General features: G+C 37.8%; 1 protein-coding gene across 27 annotated transcripts in view; it reads left to right on the forward strand.

The window, feature by feature from the left end:
- ADAM22 (ADAM metallopeptidase domain 22) overlaps positions 1 to 25725 on the forward strand; it is a 238033-nt gene that overhangs the window by 23382 nt on the left and 188926 nt on the right. For all 27 annotated transcript variants that reach the window (XM_036911799.2, XM_036911798.2, XM_036911800.2 and 24 more), the window contains exon 3: positions 12217 to 12293. In XM_036911799.2, the coding sequence (XP_036767694.2) occupies positions 12217 to 12293 (77 nt within the window). The remainder of the gene's footprint in view (positions 1 to 12216; positions 12294 to 25725) is intronic.

The following is a 25725-nucleotide window of genomic DNA, read 5'->3' on the forward strand; positions in this document are numbered from 1 at the left end:
CTGAATTTCTAGCAGTTTTCAACAAACAGTCTTTCCAAAATCTGTTATTCCTAAATTAATTGTGGTATTTCTTTTTCCTCAAGAAATAATTAGATTAGAAGAAGTCCGTATGCTTTTATTTTAGCATCATATGCTCACCGCAGAAAGTGTTCAGAAGAGCAGAGCTCCACGTGCTGATACAATTATTGCTGGGCTGGTGGTGGGGTTAGTGGGGGGTGTGGTGTGGGGAGTCCTCATGCAGCATCCCATTTCCATGGGGCCATGGGGTCAGCTTTAGTCTTCACTTTTCATTTGATGAGAAAAACAGCTACACTTGTCTCTGCACCTTCTGGCCCTTGTGCAGCTGGGTATTTTAGTTATGTCTGAGCTATTAATCAAGCCTTTTTATAGCTCCTGTTCTTTGCAGTGTGTTTTCACTAGAACCAGAAATTCTCTATTTCTCTTTTCGTCATCCTATCTTTGAATAATGAGGGAACAGGGAAGATTGCAAATATTTAATAGACTTTGACTCTTGTTCCTTTTCTCATGAAGTTTAAACTTGCCTGCTTTGTAATTAAAATTTTTCCATTGGTTCTTTTATTTTTCAAATTACAGCTCAATAACTATTTGGGGTGACACTGTCATAGTGTGTGTTTGTGTGTGAGAGATAGAATTATTAATTGTGATTTGATTTCTGGGCTGACATCTTTTTAGTTAACTCCACAAATATTTACTGAGGGCCTATTATGTGGCAGGCACTGTTCTGGGCCCTTGGGCCATGAGTGGATTTAAAAAAAATCAATGAATTTCTTTCTTTATGGGGCTTATGTTCTAGCTGATAGATAAAAACATAATAAATGATAAATGATATGCTATATTAGAAGGTGGTAAATACTAGGAAAAGAAAAGAAAAAACAGTGTGGCCAATAGGGATTGAGAACGCATGGGGGTATAGGGAGCATAGGTTGTAACCTTTTATTGGGTGTTCCATTAGGTCTCATAGAGAAGGGAAAATTCTGGAAGAAAGTGGGAATCCTCCAAGCAGATATATGAAGGAAAGCATTCCAGGATGAGAGAATAGCTAGTACAATGACCTTAAGTCTGGAGTGTTTCTGTTGAGTATGAGTAACAAGACTACTTCTCCAAAGAGGATCTGTGATGGAAGGTCTCACTGAGAACTGTATTGGGGGGAAAATTTGGACTTATCCATACCTCTGGCTGTATTTCAGTGTCATTCTGTGTTCTCAGAGGATTGCATTATCTCACCAAAAAGGGCCATGCATATTTTCACTATAGTAGCTAAGTGTAGCCCATCTCCCACCTCCTCCCCATAATTTAGTGCTTTTGAATTCTTCCTTGCCAGGCAGTGTTACTTCTTTGCCCTTAAATGTACTCTCTTTTATGTTTCATACATACATGGCTCTTTTTGCAGGATATCTTACCATGTGTGGTTGGTAGATATTTTTAATGCCAGCCTGCCATAAGCTTACAAAGTAGCAAATAGTTTCTACTGTGCCTAAGTGATGAGAGGCATACTTCCAAGTCATCTTTGAACATATCCTGTTTCACAAATGGAGGAAATAGACCTAAATTGCATTAAGAGAGTTTTGTTAGCTATTTAAGAGGGAAAATGAGATGATTCAGCATTGGAACAGATAGGAGTTGAGGAACTGTCTCAAGTATTTGTAAAATAGGCTCAGCAATCATTTTTTCAAAGTAGTTTTGAGTAGGTGTTTGTTTCCTCACAGGTAGGAAATGACCACATATGTCACTGAGGTTCCCTAAAGCCAAAGTCCCCTCTTTCTCTCTCCTTCTCCCTCAAGTCATGTAGCCAAATAAGGACCAAACTCACTAACAAACGTTAGTTGAATAAAATGAACACAGGAATACAGGTCAGAAGTTTTTAAGGAGAATCAGTGGGCTGTATATGCTGCAAACGGTGATCCTTTATATGGCAATGATATGTGCTTATAATTACTAACTAGTAGAGAACCAACAAAGATAACAGTTGCCTGATTTGCTTTACAACCCAAAGTAAGCACAGACTTTGTGCTTAGTGAGGTGCCAAGTGTTGGAAATTGGCACTTGTATGGAATTGACAGTGGATGATAGTGAAGCTTTAGGGCATGGACCTCAAAGAGAGAGGGACAGAGGAGCTATTCTGGAAGTGACAAGAAGCAAGAACAATTCTGACTCCTGAATGTAACAGAAAATTCTGTTCATACATGCTCAGACTTTTGCTGCTCATGTGTTAACAATAAAATAGCACTGTTGGAGCTAGACTGTTGTACTCCATCTAGACTGAGTATCCTGCCATGTAGTCAGTCATCCTAGCAGTCCTCAGAGGTTGGCACTATTGTTCTCATCTATTAACTAGAGAGACTGACTTGTCCAAGGTCACCCAATGTGGGAAGGGCTGGGAGTAGGGTTTGAAACAGGGAAACTGGCTGTAGAATTTGGAGTCTCAGCCACTACCCTCAGCAGCTTTTCCTAAGTAACAGCCAACAGTTTCAAAACAAGGAAGACTTCTTGGACAAACCAGTTTAGTACAGGATTATATTACTGCCCAGTGGAGTAGCAACATGTCTTTCCAGACAATAAAACTCTGTGGGCGAAGCCTGTCCTCCTCAGAGGCTTTCATGGTCCTCATGGAGTTCTGTGCACACGGTAGAGATTCAGGACATGGTGCTGGCAATGGAGATGGCAAAGCATGTGGGGAAGGCCAGAGAAGAATAAGCAAGACAGCTCGGTGGCAGTTTCCTGAGGATGCTCATCTGGGGAACATTTTATTCAGAAGTCCTTCCACAAGGCAGCTTCCCAGAAAAATCAGTGGGGGTAGTTCAGAGCAACTTCTCAGAAGTGGATAAATCCTCCTAGGGTATCATTTAATAAATTGAGAAGTGAACTCTGTGTTACATCAAAGTATTCATTTGCTTCAGAGCAACAAGTGAAAAGCTTGCATAAAATGGACAGAAAGAATGACTCTGCCTAGCCTTTTTCCTTTGTAAAAGAATAAGAATGTCTTGTAGGAATCCTTTCTTTAGCTCAGCATGTCAATAGCACGGTGGCCTCATTAAACTAATTTGCCCCCAGTAGAGGCAACAATTAGGGACGAGTTTGGTTTGTTCATCTTTACATCAAAACACATCTGCAGCACAGAGACGTGGGTCATGTATGGAGCATCAAAGACAGTCCCCCTGCATGTGTGCCCTTTTGTTAAGACTGTGAGTTCAAGCAGGGGTGAGTGAATGGCTCTAATCTTGCTAGCGGCTCCCAAGCACCACCGTCCTGCCCTAATGAGGCCATGGTTTCTCGTAAATCTGTTTGTTCATGTTTCCTGTTTCTGATGCCGAAGGGGTCAAGTTCCTTCAGCCTTTGACATGAAATGGTCTCTATCAAGAGCTGACTTAATGCCAGTGAAGAAAAGGAGTGGTGAGACTAAGTATTAGTTTTTTTATATTCAGACACCAAGTCAGAAATAATTGGGAATCTCCAAAGTTATATTGTGGTTTTTTTCTTGTATGAAGATATGTTTTGGGGGTAATGGGTAGTCTGCATTTGAATATGATTTTATACCATTTAATACTGTTAGCTTGTCCTAGGTCAGAAGGGCTTGCAGTGATGATCTGTGTCCTGTCTCCCTCTTCAAGGGCAGCATAGTTATTCCTTCCACTCCGGCTTTTCAGAGTGGGACCCAGCAGCATCACAGAGTTGTAGTTATTTTCCAGGTTCCGTTTGGCCACACACTGCCCCGGCCTTCATGCAGACCCTGTGCACACAGACATGCACAGGCAAGCACTACTGGAGGTACAGTGGATGATGTCACTTGATTTGTTGAGTTTTTCTTGCTCTCCTAATAACAGTCTCTCTGAGAATTCCTACTTTCATAATGGCATTTCATTATTCTAGGGACAGTGTTAGTGTAAAGGATTAGGTGACAAGGTTGATCTCCTTATTGAATGGCTAATAGTGACTAGCTTCAATAAAAAACAGAAGTGTAAGTACAAGTAATTTCTAGAGTTTCTTTCATTACCTTTATCCAAAAGAATAATTTCATTATTTTGCTGCCCCTTAGATTTTTCCTAGTAACATGTTTGAAAAACTGTACTTGTTTAATTTCTTTAGGCTCAGATGCTTTTGAAGTTAGTATCCCAGAAAGATGATAGATCAGATCCATGTAAAGCAGCACACATAACAAAGATTTTCTTACTGAGTTTTTGTGTTTTATCTCAAACATGCATTGTGGACAGATGCTTTCAATTTTCTTGCAATTTAAGGTCAAGGAGTTAACTTTTGAAGCAGCTCAGAGATGCCAGCTGGTGGTACATGGAAACCGATCAGTTTAAGAATTTTGGGGGCAGATTTATGTCATACTGAATCTCTGTAACCGATTCTTGTTATGTTCCAACCTATGTGTGTATTTAAAGAGCCCGCAGCTTGGAGACACAGTTTCCTCCGACATGACTGTGATCTGCACTCTCTCTCCCTCTCCCACCCCCTGCCACATTTCCATTCCTTTCTTTTCTCTGTAGCTGTGCTCATTAAGATAACTAGTATGTTCTGCATACCAATCTTCATTCTAGCTACTTGGGAAACAAACAAAAACATGAAATATTTTGCCGGGGTTTTTGGCTCTGGAATTCTCTCATTTGGTGTCCCAGTAAAGAAAGCCCTTGCTTGGTGACTGTCATGTTACAGATGAAAAGAACATCTTTTGAGTGTCTTTGACATTAGAGTCTTACTGCTCTTTTCCCTTTCTTTTAAGCAGGAGCTTCATTCTTGTAATATTTTACTCAGATTATTTCTTGACTATGTTCTTGGAAAACTTTTGGATAGTTGAGAGGTGTTAGTAAAGAAGGAATCTGGTCCTTTTAAGGTTTACTATATGCATATATACCATATGTATATGTATATGTTTCTGCTTATGCATAGATCTATGCATATGTGTATGTGTGAGCAGAAAGTCCTCTGGGATTATGCAGTTTTAGTCTAGTTCTAGGAAAGAAAAGCCTAGACCCATGTGAATTTGTTTCCCAAAGGATATGCTATGGAGTTACTGTATGCCAGGTATTCATGGGATTTTGTTCAGTGATATTTCTGGTTTTCATTCTCCAAATACTTGGACCTTTGAAGCTGGCCCTTTTGTGGAAGTGACCTGTGATTCTCATTGGCCTCTAATCTCTATAAGGCAGATGAAATTAAGTGAGCAAACCAACAGAAATCCATTGACGTACCAGCCCTGGGTGAAGTGAATCTTGATGTGAAGAACTCACTATTCTTAATTTTATTCTTTGGACTTGGCCTATTTCTGATGTTCCTTCCAGGGGAGATTGTGATCAAGCCTGGAAGAGACAACCTTTATTGCCAGCCTTGCTTTTAAAATTACTGATCGGGAGCCGAACTGATGAGTTATGCATTTGATAATGTAGTAGCTTAACCACTCACCCTTTTTCCCTCCTCTGCTCTTTTTAGTTATCTTTTATTTAGCTTGCAGTAAATTATTCTTTGCAACTAGCTTTTGTATACTTCTTTACCATAAAGAAAAATTTTAGTGTTTTCATTACAGCATTCTGTAATTAATACTATTTCAACTTCACATGTGAGGGAAAAAACAAAATGAAGCCTAGCAAGTCTCAGTGACTCCACTCTGAAACAAGTACGATGTCAGAGTGGGGCCAGGAGGACCTGTGAGCTTTCTCCCAAGTCTTTCTTGTATTAAGGAAGAGTATCAGTTTCCCAGGGCTGATGCATCTGAGGGATTTTGTCTGCTGATTTTGTTGTATCCAAATTTTGGGATGCCTTGTTCTCAGATTTAATTACAGCTCAATATGACCACATATTGTATTGTTCTCGGGCTACTAAAGATCTTAGAGGTATGCTTTGACTTTCAGGATTATGCGAATAAGCATTTTCTTGTTCAGGCCTTAAATGCAGACCTAGTAATGGACAGTTAATGGCCAAGATGATGGAGAGACTGATTTATCAGGAGATAGCTGGAGCATAAATAGGTAATGAGGCTGCCCGACTTCCTGAATGGAACTGAGAAAATGGGAGCTGGTGCCAGTGTCGGCACAGTGTCTCTGCCTCCTGCTGGTTGGAGCCAGGGCCACTGGAGAGAGGGCCCTGGGCCACCAGGGAGTCACAGAATATAGTCACAGAATCACTGCCACCAGAACTGGAAACTCAGCAAGGCAAATTCAGGGAATGCCTCTCAAGAACTCATCTAAGGAAAGGCATTTTTTTTTGTGGTATATATGGTTTCACATAGGGGCTCCTGGGTGCTGAGACCTGTGTGACATAATCTTTATCCTTGGGTAACACATCCCCAGACAATGCATGTTCACATCAGTTGAACATATTTACATCAATTATAAAAACTTTCATGTCAAATAAAGTCAATAGCAAGAGTTGGCATTTGAATTAGTGAGAAGTTCAACTAGAGGAGAATGCCATGGGAATTGGCTACATGTTAAACTCACATGCGTAGTTTGTCACAAAGTTCTGCTTCACAAAATTAGTCCCGTATCTTCACTACCTAAACAAGGGAAAACTGTCTTGCTGATGTGGCCACAGCAAATTCCAGAACGAAGAATCATAATGTTGTTAGATATGTCTCTTGGAGCTCTTTTGTCAAAAGTTCACACACGCAGCGGAATAGTTAGTGTGAGGTTATGGTGATTTTTCATTTGGCCCTTTCTGATGTAGAAAAAGAAAAATAATATATAGAAGTGATTATTGATACTTAGTTTTTTATTGAACTCAAGGTATTAGATGCCAGGAATTACATTTGTTTTTTTAAAACCAAGTTGAAGCAATCAATCAAAAAGAAGTATTTAGGATGCAGAATAGCTAAAGATTCTGTGACATGCATCAAGACGTCTTTTAATAGTGTTAATTACTTTCACAGTTATTGTGGTGCATAATGCCATTTGACTGGTAATACTCCCATCCATTGCTCTTCATTGATTCCTTATTCAAGTTGGGCTTAATTTAAAACCCAAACTACCTTGTCTTTCTCCTTGTGCCAAAGTTCTGATTCTACCATGAAAATTTTAGTGTCAGCTATGCTTTAAAACGTGGTTGTGAATAAGGCAGTCTTGAAAAGTTCATCTGTATTTGCTCTTTGGATATGTAGGCTGCCCCTGGTTCATCAGTTCCAGATGTGAGGAGAAAAAGACAGGCTGCCAAGAAGCAAAATCCATAAGGAGCATGGATGTTACCTTTACTTTACATTTAAATTTCAGGTATTGCCCATGAATAATCAATAGGCCTCAATCTGGGGATTGTCTCAGGTTCTTCAGGTCCTCCAGTTCTATAGTTCACTTTTGAAATTTGAAATTAAAATTATCCTCATGTAATTATATTTATTTTTTACATTTTCTTGCCATCTGGATAGTTATTTTATGTTTTTGTATTTTTCTCCCTCAGTCTTTCATTTCACAGCTTTTATAAACATCAGCCTCACTGTTTGTCTCAGTCCTTACAGCACCACACACACAAATGCTTTACCATACCTAGGCAATTTTTTTTCTTTAATAAATGGATTTCCATCTATATTTTAAACCACAATTCTTAATTTCTAAGGTCTTAATCAAATTGGTCTTTAGAACATGTACTCTGTGTTAGATGTGGTAATGTTACTGACTTTTCCTGATGAAAGCAGAGTTCTAAACATTGTTTCTCATGTGCTCTAAAAATGCTGTTTAGAGCATTTTCATGACTCTAAAAATGCTCCTATTGTAATAGTTCCTGATCAGAACCCAGTGACCCTGCAAGCACTTCTGAGGTGCAGAATGACAGCAAGGAGGAAGCATAATGGAAAAGGCCTGCCAGGAGGTGAAATGCCTGCTCTGCTACCAAGTAGCGGGACTTTGGAAATGACATTGGCCCACACTGGCCTCAGTTTCCTTATTTGTAAACTAAGGATGCTGTATTATATGAGCTCTGAAACTTCTCTCAATAATATATGATACTAAGGTGTTTGGTGAATAGTTTTTAAAATCACAAATCATTCTTCAAAGAATACATTACTGCAAAATTATGTTGTTCAGATATCTCTAGGAGCCATTACTACCCTTTAATCTTCAAATTAAAGTTAATTAAATTTTAGAATTTTTCTTGGAAATACATGTTAGGCAGCCCTCACACCCCCATCCCCCGAAAAGGAAAATCCTGATATTATACTGTTCTCTCTCTCAAAGCCTTCCTTTTCCTGTGAACTAAAAAGGCAAGGTCTAAGATTAGCTTCCTGAGAGCCGTCCAGGCTTACTTCCAATGGGGTTGAATAATAAGCTGGATTGTTAAAACAGCATGCATTCAGTGTAATCCTACTTAATTTACTGTTTCTGCAAGATAACCTAAGGAAGTAACATGTTTCTTCTCTTTGGTCTACTTGGTAAGTCAAAGTTCTGGAGAAGGCAGGTCCCTGCGTGGCAGAGGAGAACACAGAATGCGAGGAAACCATGCTAACCATTATCTTAGTGATGGCCTCTGCAGGGTCGTTTCAGGCTCGGAAGCTCTGTGTTTGGAATTTAATCTTGTACCTTTATAAGTGTCAGTCCTACTGCCGTGAGTGCCTCACTTTGAACTGAGGCATGGAGGAAGGTGATACTGAACACTGGTGAAATTAACTTTCTATTGGTGCTGCTTTTCTGAGTGTTCAGGGACATTGCCAGTAAAGCTGTATTAGCTTCCCATCACTGCTGTAACACATTGATGCAAACTTAATGTCATAAAACAACAAAAATTAATTTTCCTACAGTTCTGGGCATCAGAAGCCTGAAATGGGTCTTACAAGGCTAAAATGAAGGTGTCGGCAGTGCTATACTCCCTCTGGAAGCTTCAGGGGAGAACTCTTCCTTGCTTTTTCCAGTTTCTAGAGGCTCCCAGCACTTCTTGGCGTGTACCCTTTTCCTCACCTCATTCTAATCTCTGTTTCCATTACCTCATCTCCTCCTCTGACTCTGACCCTTGTAAGACTCTCGTTTTATAAGGATCCTTGTGATTACATTTGAGTCCACCTGGGTAATCCAGGATAATCTCCTCATCCCAAGGTCCTTAACTTCATCACAGCTGCAAAGTTCCTTTTGCCACGTGAGTTAACATGTTCATAGTTTCTTGGGATTAGAGTGTAGGCATCTTTTGGGGCCATTATTCTGTCTACCACAGATCCCTTCTAGGCATTCAGTTCGTCACCCAAATGTCACCTTCTGGGAGAAGGTTTCAGAACCACCTAGAATCCCATCTCCCCCAGTCTCCTGTTTACCCTGATTTATTAAATCTGAGAATAGTGTGTTCATTTTCTAAATTTCTTTTTACTTAATTGTTCATTTTCTGTCATTTTATTTAATTGCCATGTTCTGTCCTTCCACTAGAAGGTAAACTCTACTAGATCAGAAACCTGGTCAGTCTTCTTCACCACTTTGTCCACCAAATCAAAAGTTCCCAGCAGTAGGCAGACTCTCAGAAAATGTTTGTTGAATAATTCCATCTGCATAGAGTCTAAGGAAGCCTGCCTTCCAATAAAACAATATTAATATACTCCTGTTCCTATTACCATTAATAATGCAAACTTTCTTCTACTCAACTACAGTTAAACATGGTTTCAGTAGACTTTCTTTTGAATTTAAATAATGGGTTTCTCCTTGGGACATGGATGATCGATAAAATAAAATACCAGATATAAACTGAAGCTGCAGGAAGAAAATATGTAAGAATTAGACAGAATTAGTAGAAGCAGTAAACATCTTGATCCAAGCTGAATGCTGATACTATGATGAATAACATGCGGCCTGAGCCCAGAGAGACGGAGGAGAGAGAGGTTCACGTACCTGAGACATCAATTCTGGTAAGAAGAGCTTGCCTCAGGCTGCTCCAAAACATGGTTGTTGGCACTTCGGGAAACTCAGAGAGCTTTTACACAAAAAAAGCACATTATCCATTGATACGGCATTAAGAACAACCCTGATGGAAGGAGTACATTTCCATAAGCAGATTTATAGCTGTTCACTTGTCTTATGCAGCCAGGTGATGGAGAAAACAAACCCTCAAATGAGTCATTTGGTCTGGAAATACTTCTGAGTATTTGACCACTGAGACTGGTCAGGACTGAGGCCCTAATATCAAACTGGAGGTGTTGGGAGGACTTAGTGGAAGAGGAGTGTTTGGGCTGAATTGTGGCCCCTCCGAGTTCCTATGTTGAAGCGCTATCCCCTAATGAGACTGTGTTTGGAGATGGGGCCTTTAAAGAGATAGCCAAGGTTAAATGAAGTCATGTAAGGTGGGCCCTAATCTACTATGACTGATGTCCTTACAAACAGAGAGTGATGCCAGGGGGCAGATGTGTAGTGAAAGCGCCATGTGAGGACACAGCGGGCAGCCAGGGGGAGAGGCCTTAGGAGAAACCCAATCTGCCAGCACCCCGATCTTGGACTCCAGCCTCCAGCACTGGGGGGAAGTAAAATTCTGTTGCTGAAGCCCCCTTGTCTGAAGTAGTTTGTTATGGCAGCCCTAGCCGACTAATACAAGGAGGAACTTGATCTCAGCCTTGAAGGATGGATAAAGCCATTCCTGGGAATGACCTGCTTCAGAAAAGCACTCAGCAGAAGTGAGGAATGAAAGCCACAGAGTTGGAATGCTCACAGCTTGTTGAATTAAAGGGCAGATGAGAGAACTGGGTGTGAGCAGGGTTTGGACGGGTCATCAGGGATTGTGTACTATTATGTCTGGGCTGGGGGAGTGTTGGGGGAGAGGTGCTATCCAGGGAGAGAGAAAGTGTGTATTTGATGCAGGAGAAAATCTGGGGCTTACATTTGGGGTTTGGGTACGGAGTCGATTTTAGAAAGATGAGGGAGAAGGCTATGATCTGTGGCTGATACAGAAATGAAGAGTGAGGTGTGGCTCCAAATACTATCACAAAAAGAGAAGAGAAGCCTGAGCTTGGTGATAGCCTCGATGCTGATTGGGAAGAGCAAGGTGTTCAGTTTGAAGGGTTCATGAGATTTTTGAGGCTGAGAAGAACCAACTAGTATTAATTCCTTGGGGTTTCATGAGGATTGGAGCGTGTGAGCTGCTGATATGTGGCTTTCTCCGACTGCCACTTCTTTCATATACTTTAACACAGAAGTTCTATCCTTTCCTTCCAGAAACCTTTATTATGATGAATTAAGCTCTTCCCTTTCAACTAATACTGTAAACTCGGTATGTGTGAAAATCCCAGGGGTGACTGAGGAGCCCGTGTGTGCCCCGCAGAATCCTAGGATGGTCCCTCCTCAGACGCGCTGGTTCTCACAGAGCAGCACCACCATCTGCCTCACATGGGATGTAAACACAGTCACCCAGATGGTTTTGATCTCTAAAATAGTGTTTGTTTTGTCACTGTTAGAATCATACATGTTTATTTTAGAAATTGTGGGTACTATAAAAATATAAACAAAAAAATGAATAATTCATAGTTCTACTTCTTAGATACAGCTACTGTTAATATTGGGAAAGTCAAATGGAATAAATCATTTTGCATCCATCTTTCTTTTCAGTTAATGCACATAATTATCCAATATGTTAATATTAATGTTAGTGGTAACACTCTATTTCTTTAGTTTAGAGTCCCTTCTGCTTTTCTCTAGAAGTTCATAGAATGGCATCAAGAAATAGTGATTTTTTTAAAGAAAATTTTGATAGGTGATATTTGGAGTAAATAGGAAGAGGTTGTTTTGTTACTAGGAAGAGGTAGAAACCTTTATGTAACGACATGTGGTAAATTAGAACTTATGTTATTTTTAAAGTACGTATTTGAGATAGGATGAAAGTGTCTTTTTTTCTTTTAGAAGTTTAGACATCTTCCTTGTAAATAGATCATATTCCCATATTATTTTACTCGTTTATTGAAATTGTTTTTTTTTTCTATTTCCTTTTAATGTACAAAGCTTAATTTTAAATGAGCCAGGCATTTAATATAGAATAAAAAAATGAATGAAAGTGCTGTCTCCTTGGAAATGAAATGTTTAGCCACTTGAAGTAAACCAGAAAGGCAGCGCCCTCCCTGATTAGGTGATAACTTCACTTCAGATTTGTGAATGTTTGGCTTCAAAGAAGGTGCCAACTACTGTTTTCACTTAATTTCCATGTTGGATTGTTTCCTAATTTATGATATTATAAACCTTTTTGAGTGATCATAATGCTTGTTGTTTGATCGCTATGGCTGAATGATAAATATTCTTTATCTTTTTGATATTGCAGTTGACTCATGTTGACCAGGCAAGCTTCCAGGTTGATGCCTTTGGAACATCATTTATCCTTGATGTCGTGCTAAACCAGTGAGTCTTTGTTGAGCTGCGCTCTGTTTTGTGAGATAAACATTGAAATCCACTTTCTTATCCTTCTATAAGGTTTTGTTTTCTTACTGTATTTTACTTCATCCCTATATCAGTTAAATACTACATTTAAAACTGTTCTATCTATTGACCGTCAGTTATAAAGTCTGGCAAATAACAGGAAATGGATATCAATTTGAAACCAAACAGCTATAACAAAATTTCAGAATGTAAAGTGCAGGGCAAGACTTCCTCCAATACTTTTTGCATAAGAATGTATGTGGCCTAAGTCCCTGTGAATGATAATCAATTGTGAAAATAATACTTTGGGTATCAAAATATCTTCCTTAAGAACAGCAGAAAAGAGAAAGTTACCTTTTTTGCTCAGTCATTCAGAGGACTGGCTTCATGACATGTGATTCCTAACAATGCCATTACATACTTTGATTTGGAAGTCAGTTTCTGTGAGATTTACAGTACTGGGATTATTCTGTAAGTACAGTATCATTTTGAAAATGGTCATTTGTCTACTTAAAATTTTAGGTTTGGAATAATAGAACTTTAGGTTTGGAAGTGGCTTTTGATAAATCACCAGATTTCATCTTTTTCCTTTGGGTAAGTCTAATCAGTCTTATAGGACATTTAATTGTTTACTTTTTAAAAAAAGCATTTGTATTCCACTTTTTATCATGGGCAAGTGGAAAGACCCGAGGGCTCTGCCAGCCCTTGTTTCTGAGCTGAACCGCCCTGTGCACAGGTTTGCTGTCATCCCATGCGGGACAGAAAGGGAGAGCCTACGCTGTCTACATTCCCAAACCAGCAAAATGGAAGACTAAGTTATTTACAAAACAGTAGAAGAGTCAGGACTGAGAACGTGCCATCTGGATAGGTAGCCACTAACCTCTTATGGCTGTTTAAGTTAATTTCAATAAAATTAATAATTCTGCTTTTCAGTTGCATTAGCCATATTTCAAATGCTCAGTAGCCGTGTGTGGCTAGTGGTTACTTTATTGGACAAGGCAGAACATTTCCATCATAGCAGAAAGCTTGGTTGGACAGGGGTGGTTCAGAGATTTCTTTTCGGGAACCGGCACATAGGAAGTGTGATTGCTGAGCTGGGTCGCCAGTATTCAGGAGGAGAATCACTCCTTTTTCTGCTTAGAAATCAGTCCATGTTCAATGGATTAATTTAATAATTAACTTTGGTAGTAATTTTTACAGAATTTATTTACAAAGTTGTGAGTATAGTGTTTTTGTTGTGTTAAAGTTTACTCCATCTATTAATTTTTTAAGTTAAGCTGTCTTGTAGCAGTTCTCTACTTTCCCCACATTTTTGTAGTTCCCAAACAACTTAAATACTGAAGAGCATTGCATTCAGATGGAAATTGCTATTTGGGTGATCCAACAGTGGAAGTTCCTTGTTCTTTGATCATGTGTATTTAAAAAATGTAACATAAATAATATATATACCATTCATTAAGATGCAGTTTAGTTCTTGTTTTTAAAATTAATGGCTTAGAACATATATAATTAAATATTTCACCCCATACTATATTTTTTTAACATAATTTCATGGGGTAAAAATAAGATAATGTTAATATGAACTGTCTTTTATATTCCTGCTTGTTGTAAATATCCTAAAATTTACATGTTTAGATGATTCATTCCATTTTTTTCTGCAACTCTGATAGTATAACTTAAAAAAAAAATCTTACTATAAGGAATGTGTATCCCTTGGAAAAATAATGAAAAGTAGAAAAACAATCTCACATAATTCCACCACTTACAGATGGATTGCCCTATTTTAAGTTATAATCCTTCTGCCTTTGCTCCCTCATCCATCCCAGTACCTATTCTCCCACACTTCATTTAAAAAATAATAGTAAATAGTGATGAACTCATATGAAATTGCCTTTTTTCAGGTCCACAAATTTGACACCAGCAGTCATATGGTCAATTAATATTCTTTCTTTGAATTACTTACTCTGTTCATTGTCTTTTTCCTCCCACTAGAATGTAAGCTTCTTGAGGGCAGAGATTGTCTTTCCTTCACTGCTGTCTCATGAGCACAGACTAGGTGCTAAATTCCAGGCTGGGAAGTCATACTGACTTAACAACCGAAGGCTGGAATTTACCAGGAGACAGAGAGCTGCCGGGATGAGGGTAGAGGTTGTCGTGGAGGAGGAGTGAAGCCGCAAAGAAGAGAAAAAGGATAAGTGGGACTAGATTCTAAAAGCTGAGCATTTATATCCAGGTGTGACTGGGAAGTCGGTTTCTTAGGTTTCTGTGTAAATGGTGCTCTCCTATCCCTCCTTTAAGTCCCTGTTCTTGTGGATAACCCTACCTTGGTTTCTGGCCCCTGACATTTAGAACACCTTGATTTCAGAGAAGATATGTATTCATGTCCATTCTCCCCAAACCACATCACTTCCTTTGGAGAAATCTGAGCCCAGGAACATTTTGTTCCTGAAGGAGAAACACCTATGGCCATAGTCACCAGAGCATGAAGCATTCATAGAATACAAGGAGTGAAGCAGAATCTCTTAAGATACTGATAAGAACCTCCACTGGGCATTTTTCTTCTCATTGCAGTGGAAATTTGAAATTACAAGAGGTACAAAGGATAAAATAATAGTATACATACAGATTTCTGAGCTGAGAAATGTACAAAGTTTTCTTTTTCCCCCTTGGAATCTGAATTAAACATAGTGGCAGATAGTGGCAGGTAGCTGATTTCTTTAGAGCCAGGAAGATTTGACACAAAGATTTTTTTTTCATATTTTCATGGAGAATGTTTTTATTTCATGGTTTCAGTTTATATATTGCCTCGTTGTGGTGATGAAGGAGCAGGAAGGTGAAAAATTGAATATGCTCTTTAAAGCCTTATTTCTAATGAAGCAATTCTAGGGCTGTAGAAGAGGTAGTTTTTTGTCTGTTTTGTTTTAAATTGGAGGCAAATTAAATAAGTCTCTGTGTAGCTGGATTCCAGTTGCAGAATGGATCTAATAATTCATATTTTTAGATTAAATGGAAGGAAAAGTATTATTACATAAGATTCCATTATCAGTAAAAGATTACCTACAGCAAAATTATACAAGAGATCAACTTTTGGGTTATAACTTCTGCAAGAGGCAGAAAATGAATATGGAATGGTTAAAAACAAAAAGCACAGCCAGTTCCTGTTTGTTAAGCTTTTGAATGGTAGAAATCAAATTTCATTTTCTTCATGGGGTCACACAGTTGTGAAATTTCACTCTTTTGGACAGATGTATTAATAAAACCAAACATATGGCCTGGCCTGGTCAAGCTAGCCCTGAGGCCACACTGGACCTTTCCAGAGGTCAGGGGCTGGTATATACTTTATTGTGAAACATTCATCAGAAAGAAAAAGGCTCAATAAAGATATTTAACTATATTATTGGATCCATTCAAGCCAAGTCTTTTCCTGTAAATCTCTTTCCTGTTCTTCAATTGTACTTAATATGCCCAAAGCAATGTACAGTTATTGAAAAAATTTCCTTTCAATACTCTTTGACCCTTTAACAAAAGGTGACCTAACAAAAACAAACCACTTGTGCAGGAACGCACACACACACACACACACACACACACACACACACACCACACGCACCACACACACACACACACACACTACACACCACACCCCCCTCCGCCCCACACACAAAGAAACAAACACTCCATGTGGTTGTTTTAGCTTGTGAAACATAGTTAGGAAGACAGAACCCATCTTATGTTTTGGGAAGGGATTCTGTGGTATAGCTCCAATATCTTGGATGATCCTACTCTTAAATTTGACCATATTTTACAGATTATTTGTCTCTTACCCTCTTACTCCAGTAACAACAAAAATAGTTTCTCTCCCTTATGATCCTTACATCAGTCTCTCTTTCTTATTTCACAGTAGGTCTAAAGGACAACCAGGGACTCAAATATGACAGCTGTTAGCAGATGGGCTTGCCCATGCAGAATGGGAAGTGTTATAGAGATGACAAGATGGTGGGGAGGAGAAGCAGGAGCAAGGTCAGACAAGGAACAGCCGAATTCTGTTCAAATGGGCAAGTCCAGTCTTGTCTTCAGTCTTTTAGGGGAATCATTTGCAAATTAGTCATCTCTTGCATGCTTTCCACTGGGACTCTTGAATTTGCAAGAAAAGTAGGAATACAATGAGTAAAAGACAGTGTATGAGTTCAACTGGAATTAGAAATTAGGTCTGGAGGAATCTCATTTACTTAACTATGCTCTATTTACAGCGTAGTAATTAGAATGTTTATAGTACAGATAAAAATAAATGATGAGATAAGAATACAATTAAATAATGATGTTACATGATGATAATGAATAACAATAGATCTTTTAAAACTCTTATTAATAAATCTGTAACTGAACATTTGCTGTTCAACTAAATTGGTTATGTTAAATATTTGTTTATATGTATATTTAATGCAAAATTATTGTGTAGAAGGCAAATCTGTATTGAATAGTCCTTATCAATAAGGGTCTTTATGTTCATTTTATACATATACATACACAAAATATACAAACATAAACATGTATAATACATATGTGCCTATGTACACACACATGTATAAGTTTCTTAAGCCTTTAGTTAAGAGCTTAGAGTTCTAGACTGTGAGGACTCAGTAGAAACAAGGATATAAGCACCCTGCTCTTAGGGACCCTGTATTCTAGCCAGTAAGACATGTTAACAAATAAAGTAATTTCAGAAAGTGACAGCGCTATTAGTAGTAAGGGCCTGGAGTGGAGGTAAGGGTGCTATTTGAGCAGTGGTTGTCAGGGGCAGGCCTCTCGGAGGAGATGACATTTGAACTGAAGGGGCCCGCAGGCAGAGAAGACCATGTCAAGGCCCTGAGGCAGAAACAAGCCTAGCATGTTTGAGAGACAGGGAGATGGCTTAAGAAGCTAGAACAGGGTGAGCCAAGAGAATTATTGAATCAGGAAGGAAAGTTAGCAGGACCCAAATCACATGGGTCTCACAGGCCACAGGAAAGAACTTTGGGTGATAGACCAAGCAGAGATTACTGATTTTCTTCACACCATATATATTGCATTAGTCACTTCTTTCCCCACTGACTTAAGATCCTTTATTCATCATATTTAGTTATTGTGTATTTCAATGTCTTCTCAAAGTAATTTCTTCTAAAGATGTATTCATTAATTATTTGGCCTAGTACTACCATACTATTTATTGTAGTTTTATTAGTGTTTTTATACCAGCATGGAAAACTCTCCTGTGGTTAAATTTTTTTTGTAAAATCTTAGATATTTTGCCTTTTCTAATATGGCAATTTAGAATTATTTTTTTCAGTCCCTTTTTGGAATTCTTATTGGGCGATCACTAAATCTATATTTTAATCTGAGAAAAGTACACATTTTTACCATACTGAGTCTTTCCATTCCAATATCATTGTATATTTTTTTAATTAAGAAAAATTTAAACTAAAAAATTAAAAATGAATTTTTGAATTTAATTTTAATTTAACAATTTAATTAAATTTTTAATTTAATCTTTCTTATGTCTCACAGTAAATTTAGTACTTTGGATTTTATAAGTCCTGCACATTTCATGTTAAACATTTTCATGGGAATTGTATTTTTTGTTGCTATGATGGATATTTTTCCATTACATTTTATAATTTAGTTATTGAGGTTAGGTAGGAAAGTTGATTTTGTTGTACCTTATTAACTTTCTTTTTTCTTTTATTTTTTTCTATTTTGGTATCATTAATCTACAATTACATGAAGAACATTATGTTTACTAGGCTCCCCCCATCACCAAGTCCCCCCGACATACCCCTTCACAGTCACTGTCCATCTGGGTAGTAAGATGCTGTAAAGTCACTACTTGTCTTCTCTGTGTTGCACAGCCCTTCCGGTGCCCCCCACGCACTATACATGCTAATGGTAATACCCCCTTTCTTTTTCCCCTGCTCTTATCCCTCCCTTCCCACCCATCCTCCCCAGTCCCTTTCCCTTTGGTAACTGTTAGTCCATTCTTGGGTTCTGTGCTTCTGCTGCTGTTTTGTTCCTTCAGTTTTCCTTTGTTCTTATACTCCACATATGAGTGAAATCATTTGGTACTTGTCTTTCCCTGCCTGGCTTATTACACTGAGCATAATACCCTCTAGCTCCATCCATGTTGTTGCAAATGGTAGGATCTGTTTTTTTATTATAGCTGAGTAATATTCCATTGTGTATATGTACCACAGCTTCTTTATCCATTCATCTACTGATGGACATTTAGGTTGCTTCCATATCTTGGCTATTGTAAATAGGGCAGCGATAAACATAGGGCTGCATCTGTCTTTTTCAAACTGGAGTGCTGTATTCGTGGGGTAAATTCCTAGAAGTGGAATTCCTGGGTCAAATGGTATTTCTATTTTGAGCATTTTGAGGAACCTCCATACTGCTTTCCACAACGGTTGAACTAATTTACATTCCCACCAGCAGTGTAGGAGGGTTCCCCTTTCTCCACAACCTCCCGAACATTTGTTGTTGTTTGTCTTTTGGATGGCAGCCATCCTTACTGGTGTGAGATGATATCTCATTGTGGTTTAAATTTGCATTTCTCTGATGATTAGTGATGTGGAGCATCTTTTCATGTGTCTGTTGGCCATCTGAATTTCTTCTTTAGAGAACTGTCTGTTCAGCTCCTCTGCCCATTTTTTAATTGGATTATTTGCTTTTTGTTTGTTGAGGTGTGTGAGCTCTTTATATATTTTGGATGTCAACCCTTTATCGGATCTGTCATTTATGAATATATTCTCCCATACTGTAGAATACCTTTTTGTTCTATTGATGGTGTCCTTTGCTGTACAGAAGCTTTTCAGCTTCATATAGTCCCATTTGTTCATTTTTGCTTTTGTTTCCCTTGCCTGGGGAGATATGTTCAAGAAGAGGTCACTCATGTTCATGTCTAAGAGATTTTTGCCTATGTTATTTTGTAAGAGTTTTATGGTTTCATGACTTACATTCAGGTCTTTGATCCATTTCGAATTTACTTTTGTGTATGAGGTTAGACAGTGATCCAGTTTCATTCTCTTACATGTAGCTGTCCAGTTTTGCCAGCACCATCTGTTGAAGAGACTGTCATTTCCCCATTGTATGTCCATGGCTCCTTTATTGTATATTAATTGGCCATATATGTTTGGGTTAATGTCTGGAGTCTCTATTCTGTTCCACTGCTCTGTTCTTGTGCCAGTACCAAATTGTCTTGATTACTGTGGCTTTGTAGTAGAGCTTGACATTGGGGAGCGAGATCCCCCCTACTTTATTCTTCCTTCTCAGGATTGCTTTGGCTATTCGAGGTCTTTGGCGGTTCCATGTGAATTTTTGAACTATTTGTTCCAGTTCATTGAAGAATGCTGTTGGTAATTTGATAGGGATTGCATTGAATCTGTATATTGCTTTGGGCAGGATGGCCATTTTGACGATATTAATTCTTCCTAGCCAGGAGCATGGGATGAGTTTCCATTTGTTAGTGTCCTCTTTAATTTCTCTTAAGAGTGTCTTGTAGTTTTCAGGGTATAGGTCTTTCACTTCCTTGGTTAGGTTTATTCCTAGGTATTTTATTCTTTTTGATGCTATTGTGAATGGAATTGTTTTCCTGATTTCTCTTTCTATTAGTTCATTGTTAGTATGTAGGAAAGTCTCAGATTTCTGTGTGTTAATTTTATATCCTGCAACTTTGCTGAATTCCGATATTAGTTGTAGTAGTTTTGGAGTGGAGTCTTTAGGGTTTTTTATGTACAATATCATGTCATCTGCAAATAGTGACAGTTTGACTTCTTCTTTACCAATCTGTATTCCTTGTATTTCTTTGTATTGTCTGATTGCCTTGGCTAGGACCTCCAGTACTATGTTAAATAACAGTGGTGAGAGTGGGCATCCCTGTCTTGTTCCCGATCTCAGAGGAAAAGCTTTCAGCTTCTCGCTGTTCAGTATGATGTTGGCTGTGGGTTTATCATATATGGCCTTTATTATGTTGAGGTACTTGCCCTCTGTACCCATTTTGCTGAGTTTTTATCATGAATGGATGTTGAATTTTGTTGAATGCTTTTTCAGCATCTATGGAGATGATCATGTGCTTTTTGTCCTTCTTTTTGTTGATGTGGTGGATGATGTTGATGGATTTTCGAATGTTGTACCATCCTTGCATCCTTGGGATGAATCCCACTTGGTCATGGTGTATGATCCTCTTGATGTATTTTTGAATTTGGTTTGCTAATTCTTTGTTGAGTATTTTTGCATCTGCGTTCATCAGGGATATTGGTCTGTAGTTTTCTTCTTTGGTTGGGTCTTTGCCTGGTTTTGGTATTAGGGTGATGTTGGCTTCATAGAATGAGTTTGGGAGTATTCCCTCCTCTTCTATTTTTTGGAAATCTTTAAGGATAATGGGTATTACATCTTGTCTGTATGTCTGATAAAATTCCAAGTTAAATCCATCTGGCCTGGGGGTTTTGTTCTTGGGTAGTTTTTTGATTACTGATTCAATTTCATTGCTGGTAATTGGTCTGTTTAGATTTTCTATTTCTTTCTGGGTCAGTCTTGGAAGGTTGTATTTTTCTAGGAAGTTGTCCATTTCTCCTAGGTTTTCCAGCTTGTTAGCATATAGGTTTTCATAGTATTCTTTAATAATTCTGTGTATTTCTGTGGGGTCTGTTGTGATTTATCCTTTCTCGTTTCTGATTCTGTTGATGTGTGTTGACTCTATTTTTCTCTCAATAAGTCTGGCTAGAGGCTTATCTATTTTGTTTATATTCTTGAAGAACTAGCTCTTGGTTTCATTGATTTTTTCTATTGTTTTATTCTTCTCAATTTTATTTATTTCTTCTCTCATCTTTATTATGTCCCTCCGAATGCTGACTTTAGGCCTCATCTGTTCTTCTTTTTCTAATTTTGATAATTGTGACATTAGACTATTCATTTGGGATTGTTCTTCCCTCTTTAAATATGCCTGGATTGCTGTATACTTTCCTCTTAAGACTGATTTCACTGCGTCCCACAGAAGTTGGGGCTTTGTGTTGTTGTCATTTGTTTCCATGTATTGCTGGATCTCCATTTTAATTTGATCATTGATCCATTGATTATTTAGGAGTATGTTGTTAAGCCTCCATGTGTTTCTGAACCTTTTTACTTTCTTTGTACAATTTATTTCTAGTTTTATACCTTTGTGGTCTGAAAAGTTGGTTGGTAGGATTTCAATCTTTTGGAATATTCTGAGGCTCTTTTTGTGGCCTAGTATGTGGTCTATTCTGGAGAATGTTCCATGTGCACTTGAGAAGAATGTGTATCCTGTTGGTTTTGGATGTAGAGTTCTGTAGATTTCTATTAGGACCATCTGTTCTACTGTGTTGTTCAGTGCCTCTGTGTCCTTACTTATTTTCTGTCTGGTGGATCTGTCCTTCGGAGTGAGTGGTGTGTTAAAGTCTCCCAAAATGAATACATTGCAGTCTTTATCCCCCTTTAGTTCTGTTAGCATTTGTTTCACATATGCTGGTGCTCCTGTATTGGGTGCATATATATTTATAATGGTTATATCCTTTTGTTGAACTGAGCCCTTTATCATTATGTGATGTCCTTCTTTATCTCTTGTTACTTTCTTTATTTTGAAGTCTATTTTGTCTGATACTAGTATTGCAACACCTGCTTTTTTCTCTCTGTTGTTTGCATGAAATATCTTTTTCCATCCCTTGACTTTTTTTTTTACTTATAAAATTGCTTTTATTTAAAATATTTATTTTTAAAAATATTTCATTTCTTGTACATCATTTTTATAGTTGCTAGACAAGAACAGATATCTCCATGTGTTTCACTGATGGAAAATAATCTAGCAAATATAAACTAACCTATGTTACATAAAAAATATGATCAATTTCTCACAACAAAAGAGTTTTCTGAAACTTGTTTCCTCAGAAATAAAGTAGTATTTTCTATGGTTATTACAACAGTATTTGCTAACTAAAGGATGTCTTTTTTTTTTTTTTTTGAGAGGTCATCTCTCATATTTATTGATCAAATGGTTGTTAACAGTTAACAACAATAAAATTCTGTACAGGCGACTCAATGCACAATCATTAATCAACCCCAAGCCTAATTCTCATCAGTCTCTGATCTTCTGAAGCACAACAAACAAGTTCTTACATGGTGAACAAATTCTTTGATAGTGAATAAGTTCTTACATGGTGAACAGTACAAGGGCAGTCATCACAGAAACTTTCAGTTTTGATCACGCATTATGAACTACAATCAGGACAGATATGAATATTTGTTTGATTTTTTTTTTTTTAAATTAAGAGGAAAGGCTTTATTTATTTATTTATTTATTTATTTTTTTATATAATTATTTTTTATTGAAGGGTAGTTGATGCACACTATTACATTACATTAGTTTCAAGTGTACAACACAGTGATAAAACATTTATATACATAATTCTAGGTTCCAGCTATCACCCTACCAGGCTGTTACAATATCTTGACTATATTCCTTATGCTATACTTTACATCCCGGTTACTTATTTATTTTACCATTGGAAGTCTGTCTTTTTTTTTTTTTTTTGTGAGGGCATCTCTGATATTTATTGATCAAATGGTTGTTAACGACAATAAAATTCTGTATAGGGGAGTCAGTGCTCAATGTACAATCATTAATCCACTCCAAGCCTAATTTTCATCAGTCTCCAATCTTCTGAGGCATAACAAACAAGTTCTTATATGGAGAACAAATTCTTACATAATGAATAAGTTACATAGTGAACAGTACAAGGGCAGTCATCACAGAAACTTTTGGTTTTGCTCATGCATTATGAACTATAAACAGTCAGTTCAAATATGAATACTCATTTGGTTTTTATACTTGATTTACATGTGGATACCACATTTCTCTCTTTATTATTATTATTTTTAATAAAATGCTGAAGTGGTAGGTAGATACAAGATAAAGGTAGAAAACATAGTTTAGTGTTGTAAGAGAGCAAATGTAGATGATCAGGTGTGTGCCTGTAGACTATGTGTTAATCCAAGCTAGACAAGGGCAATAAAACATCCACGTATGCAGAAGATTTCTCTCAGAACGGGGGGGTGAGGTTCTAAGCCTCACCTCTGTTGATCCCCAGTTTCTCTCCTGATGGCCCCCTGTGACTGTGCCTGTCTTAGGTTGTTCCTCCCATGAGGAATCTTACCCGTCTCTGGCTAACCAGTCATCTTCTGGGGCCATACAGGGAAATGTAAAGTGGGTAAGTGAGAGAGAAGCCTTATTGTTTGAAATGGTTAGCTTTTTATTTCTTTGCATATTTATGCCCTGTAGCTTCTATGCCCAGCATTTGTCTTGAGGTATCTTTACCACTTGGAAGAATTATGATACTCAGTAAATTTGATATGAGGCATGAATTCTATTTAAGGGCTGTAATTAGGAAGGAAGAAGAAAAGCTATAGAAGTAGCAGGCAGAAGAAAACATGGGAAGATTGATTATTTCTTTGACATATCTTCTTGTAGAGTAACTTCAGCATGTATAGGTTTTAAGCTACTACTTAAATTGCACACACACATTAACATAATAGGAGTATAGTTACATAACCAAAGCATACCTGTAATTACCAGCCATCTCCAGTGAAACCAAGAAAACCAGTTAGGCACCTTAGGCATTTGTGAAAACTTATCTATGATATGGTGGATATTGTCCAACTGAACTTGAACAGTCTGAGAGAAATCAGACAAATTAAAACAACCCATTCCTAGGGAATGTTCACATCCCTTATGTTCTTTTAACAGTAAATAGTCTGTAGTTGTAAGATTTGGAGCGCTACAATTTGCACTTCTCCTAATTCTTGGTTGAGTTCCAACAGCATAGATGCAGTCAAATTTGTTGTTTTACTGTATGCACAGGCCGGCTTAGATATGTCTTTCCTCATTCCCATGGCAAGTCCAGGAACTGGTGGGGTGAGTGCATCTACAGCTGTAGCAGTGCGTGGATCTTTGTTGGGGTTTTTTGATGATCATCTTCTGGCATGAGTCTTCCAGAGAGTGCTGATGTTGGAAGTTCTTTTTCATATTGTATCTTAGTTCATTTTCGGGGTAGCCCAATTAGGCTTTCATCTTCTGTATAAACGCAAACAGACCCTTTGACTACACTTTTTTTTTTTTTAGATAATTATTTTTTATTGAAGGGTAGTTGATGCACACTATTACATTACATTAGTTTCACGTGTACAACATAGTGATCAAACATATATATACATAATTCTAGGTTCCAGCTATCACCCTACCAAGCTGTTACAATATCTTGACTATGTTCCTTATGCTATACATTACATCCCGGATACTTATTTATTTTACCATTGGAAGTCTGCCCTTTTTTTTTTTTTTTTTGTGAGGGCATCTCTCATATCAAATGGTTGTTAACGACAATAAAATTCTGTATAGGGGAGTCAATGCTCAATGCACAATCATTAATCTACCCAAAGCCTAATTTTCGTCAGTCTCCAATCATCTGAGGCATAACAAACAAGTTGTTACATGGAGAACAAATTCTTACATAATGAATAAGTTACATAGTGAACAGTATAAGGACAGTCATCACAGAAACGTTTGGTATTGCTCATGCATTATGAACTATAAACAGTCAGTTCAAATATGAATACTCATTTGGTTTTTATACTTGATTTACATGTGGATACCACATTTCTCTCTTTATTATTATTATTTTTAATAAAATGCTGAAGTGGTAGGTAGATACAAGATAAAGGTAGAAAACATAGTTTAGTGTTGTAAGAGAGCAAATGTAGATGATCAGGTGTGTGCCTGTAGACTATGTGTTAATCCAAGCTAGACAAGGGCAATAAAACATCCATGTATGCAGAAGATTTCTCTCAGAATGGGGGGGTGAGGTTCTAAGCCTCACCTCTGTTGATCCCCAATTTCTCACCTGATGACCCCCCTGCGACTGTGCCTGTCTTAGGTTGTTCCTCCCTTGAGGAATCTTACCTGTCTCTGGCTAACCAGTCATCTTCTGGGGCCATACAGGGAAATGTAAAGTGGGTAAGTGAGAGAGAAGCCTTATTGTTTGAAATGGTTAGCTTTTTATTTCTTTGCATATTTATGCCCTGTAGCTTCTATGCCCAGCATTTGTCTTGAGGTATCTTTACCACTTGGAAGATTTATGATATTCGGTAAATTTGATATGAGGCACGAATTCTATTTAAGGGTTGTAATTAGGAAGGAAGAAGAAAAGCTATAGAAGTAGCAGGCAGAAGAAAACATGGGAAGATTGATTATTTCTTTGACATATCTTCTTGTAGAGTAACTTCAGCATATATAGGTTTTAAGCTACTACTTAAATTGCACACACACATTAACATAATAGGAGTATAGTTACATAACCAAAGCATACCTGTAATT

The sequence above is a fragment of the Manis pentadactyla genome, chromosome 7 (genome assembly GCF_030020395.1).
Source record: "Manis pentadactyla isolate mManPen7 chromosome 7, mManPen7.hap1, whole genome shotgun sequence".
Taxonomy (NCBI): Eukaryota; Metazoa; Chordata; class Mammalia; order Pholidota; family Manidae; genus Manis; species Manis pentadactyla.